Genomic DNA, 4,339 nt, shown 5'->3' with positions numbered 1-4,339 from the left:
AAGAATATCATGACTCACTACTTTCACTCATCTATGCTGAAAACAATTGAAATTTGTTATATCTTAATTTATACCTCCTAAGACATATGTTAATTACATAATTCCCATTTTTCACTTATCAAAATATTTTTTACAAAATTTTTAAATTATGTTTAAGACTAACTGTCCAGACGACTTTCAGTTAAGTCGTCTGGACGACTTATTTTCAAGTCGTCTAAACAGACGACTTGCGAGGGGTAGAAACGTAAAAAAAATTCCGTTTTTTTGTTTGGTCACAAGGGGATAGTTGTAATTTCAATAGCCTTTTAGGTTACTTTTGCCTTTGACCCAAGTTGGGGTATTGTTTTGGGTTTGACTCCAAGTTTTGAGTCACACTTGGCAATTCTCCCTAAAAATAAACGTCTGAAATAGCCATAGGTACTTTTTCTTTTTTGAAACACTGCCATAGGTACATCATCCAGAAGGGCGTGGAAGCTCGTGGTACAAGGCCTTTTAGTGAATGCTACTTGCTTTGGTATTGTTTATAGAAGAACCTCTTGTATCAAAACAACTCTATTTTATTTTATTTTTTTTGTATATTTGCTTCCTTAATTAGATGAAAAGAACACACATGCTTAATTAGTTACAGCTCGCGAATATATTTACTTGGTCAACTTTGCAATGATTTTTCTTTGAAAATTCCTAGTTTTGGTGTTGTCATTTTGGATAATCGTTGTCCTCTAAATCACATTTAAACATTGCTATGTACGAAAAACATTATGAATAATGACAATCCACACGTCAAGTGGTCCATAGGAACTTCGTTTGACCAACACACAGGATTGAACATGTAGGAACAAAGACATAATTGTCTTCGTCTCATTTTACTAAGGTTATATTATCTCTTGATGTTTATATCCCCTCCAATCATATTTAAATATCTACACTCAACTCTCTATGATAACAATCCTCCACCAACCAAATAGTCATCACAACCACAATAATTTGATGTACTGCTCTAAGCAATATTGCTGGTACATCTATCTAAATCTTATAAAAACATTTATTATATAATGGATTGTGGATGGTGAATTTATATATCCAAATTCCAGTTGTCGATTTTGAAAAGGGCAAATCTCCAAAATAGCACATTTCTAAGTTTATATCACAAAAATAGCACTAAAAACTAAAATGACCAAAATAGCACCTTTCTAAGTTTATCCTTTGAAAATTTTAATTTTTTTATTTTTTAAAATTTGAAATCTTATCCCCAAAACCTCATTTCTCAACTCTAAATCCTAAACCCTAAACCCTAAACCCTAAATCCTAAACCCCACCCATTAACTATAAACCCTAAATTTGTGACTTTTGATAAAACATTAAATGCTATTTTTGTGACTTTTGACCTTAAGTGTTAGTTTGGGAACAAAAATTTGATTTAGTGTTATTTTTGTCTTTTTCTCTTTTGAAAAGCCTAATCTCCAGCTAAATACATATACTTAATTCATGTTAGCTAATCGGTGTTTGCGGCTAAACCTCAGCTTCTTGAAAGCTTGTAATGATGTCTAAAAGATGAAGAACAAAACTTGTAATGTTTCTAAATATTCTTGAAATGGATGCTCCTCCTCCTCCTCAAACATGCATGTGAGTGTGACAGAAGTTTTCAAGTATTGGACCAACAATAAGATGAAAGCTAATTCCCCAGAGAGATTTTTTTTTTTTTATCAATATCTATGCTGTGAGTTTGTGACATAATAATATAAATATATATATATATATATATATATATATATATATATATATATTAACAAGAGATGATGAGATGAAAATGGTTATACCTTATGTTTTCGGAAAGTAATATTCATCAACATATTATAAAGTTCTAAACAGTTACGAGCATATCAGCATATGCTATGCTTTGAGCAGTACAGTTTTTAATAAAATATTATCCTCGAGAACCAACAGTTGGAAGATAAAACCAGATTCTATATGTCTGCGATCACAACATGTCCCCACAATCTAGACCTTGTTATTATAAATACTAATGACAACATCATAGTACAGATTGATACTATAATTATCTCTAAATTATCATATAAAACACCAATATATGGCATATATAATGTATGATATGAAACATAAATTGTATAGTACAACCCAAACCAATGGTCCCTAACAGTGTAGAACAAAAAAAACAATGGTCCCAAACTGCAATAAGTGCAGAGACTAATTGAAATAAGAAATGCAAATCAAAGTGTAGTATTCAAATGGTATTTTTTTCACAGATCTTACAACCATTTTCTAAAGATAGTTAACATACTCCCCAACATTCACCTATATATAAGACCACACGCCATTTACATGGATTCTCATCCTTTTTATTGTTATCTTAAACCTTAACCTACCTACTCACAAGCAATAAATACCTTTTTCAAACATCTGTTCAATGTCGCTAGAAGAAACAGAACCACCAAGCCAAACTCTAGATAATGTCCTAGGCTGGTTTGGTGATTCTATCTCCTTAACACCATTACCTGGATTCAATGATTCTGATCTGCTCAACGATTTTGACTGGTCTCAAACGTGGGAATGGGATCATCAGACTCAAGCTCAAGATCCAGGATGTGATTTTCTTCATAGCTATAGTCAAGATCTTGATGCATATATAGGTGGTGAAGCAACTAATCTTGAAGTGGTAACAGGAGTTCCAGTCATTGATTCAGATCCTCCACCAGTGGTTCAGCTACCAAACGATGATCAGTCCAAGAAACGGAACCGTGATGAGCTTACCGATGCACAACTAGTGAAAAGATCAGCAAGGAGCAAGAAAAAAGCAGACAAGCCTAGTGAGGTGAGCCGCAAAGATAGCAACAAGGCAGAGAGATGGGCGGAACAACTTCTTAACCCTTGTGCCTTGGAAATCACGGCAAGGAACTCATCTAGGGTTCAACATTACATTTGTGTTCTCTCTGAACTAGCCTCTTCTTCTGGTGATTCTAATCATCGGCTTGCATCTTTTGGTCTTTGTGCTTTGAGAAAACATATTTCAACTTCCTTTGTGCCACCATCCACTCTTACTTTTGCTTCAGCAGAAGTGAAGATGTTTCAGAAGACTTTGCTCGAATTCTATGAAGTAAGCCCTTGGTTTGCTTTGCCCAACAACATGGCAAACTCAGCCATCCTACAGATTCTATCACAAGAGCCAAGAGATAAAAAGGATCTTCACATTCTTGATATTGGTGTTTCTCATGGTATGCAATGGCCCACTTTGCTGGAAGCTCTCTGCTGCAGACCAGAAGGACCTCCTCTTCGAGTTAGAATCACCCTTGTATCCGATCTAACCGCAGACATACCATTCTCTGTTGGTCCACCATCTTACAACTATGCCTCTCAGCTCATTGGCTTTGCTAGGTCCCTCAACATCAACCTCCAGATAAGTGTAATTGACAAGTCTCAACTCATTGATACCTCACCTCATGAGACCTTCATCGTCTGTGCTCAGTTTAGGCTGTACCAACTGAAGAATAGCATCACTGATGAGAGAAGCGAGGCTTTGAAAGCACTTAGAAGTTTGAATCCTAAAGGAGTTGTTCTTTGTGAATACAATGGAGAAGGCAGTAGCAGTGTGGACTTTGCAGCAGACTTCTCAAGGAAACTGGACTATCTATGGAAGTTTTTGGACTCAACAAGCTATGGATTCAAAGAAGAGAACAGAGAAGAGAGGAATCTAATGGAAGGAGAGGCAACAAAGGTGTTGATGAGCTCAGGTGATACTAATGAAGGGAAAGAGATATGGTATGAGAGGATGAGAAAAGCTGGCTTCTCAGCAGAAGCATTTGGGGAAGATGCAATAGATGGAGCCAAATCTTTACTCAGAAAGTATGATAACAATTGGGAAATAAAGATGGAAGATGAAGATACCTTTGCTGGTTTACTATGGAAAGGAGAAGAAGTTTCCTTTTGTTCCTTGTGGAAGTAGCTAATCTGTCTTTTAAGTTTGTCTTAATGTTTGTTGTGAGCTGTGAAAATGTTAAAGCCTTCTGTAAACTGTTATCTGCAAAAGTTATTTGGTTGTGATGTATATAATGAATCATTTTCCATCTAGGATGGTATCACAACCACATACTAACTCTCTTTTACTTTAACATTATCCACCCCAAAACAATATTTCTTAAGAACACAGCTATCAAGAAGTGATTTGGTCCTAAAAAGGGTCCCTGTGATTATTGAAAGAGAGTAAGCTTATAACAGAACATACCTCAAGAAAAAGCCTCACTATATTTGCAGTAATGAGCCCAAACATATGACAGAAGAAGAAGAAGAAGAAGAAGAAGAAGAAGAAGAAGAAGAAGCTACTATT

The 4,339-nt window shown here is 35.3% G+C and overlaps 1 protein-coding gene across 1 annotated transcript; it reads left to right on the top strand.

The window, feature by feature from the left end:
• The first annotated feature begins 2,248 nt into the window (after positions 1-2,248).
• On the top strand, positions 2,249-4,081 carry LOC106344112 (scarecrow-like protein 29). The gene has a single exon (XM_013783498.1). The coding sequence runs from the start codon at positions 2,426-2,428 to the stop codon at positions 3,956-3,958; it is 1,533 nt and encodes a 510-aa protein (XP_013638952.1). The 5' UTR covers positions 2,249-2,425; the 3' UTR covers positions 3,959-4,081.
• The last annotated feature ends 258 nt before the right edge of the window (positions 4,082-4,339 follow it).

The sequence above is a fragment of the Brassica oleracea genome, chromosome C5 (assembly GCF_000695525.1).
Source record: "Brassica oleracea var. oleracea cultivar TO1000 chromosome C5, BOL, whole genome shotgun sequence".
In the NCBI taxonomy this organism is placed as follows: domain Eukaryota; kingdom Viridiplantae; phylum Streptophyta; class Magnoliopsida; order Brassicales; family Brassicaceae; genus Brassica; species Brassica oleracea.
Note: the sequence above shows the minus strand (reverse complement) of the source record. Positions and strands in the feature narration are given on the sequence as shown.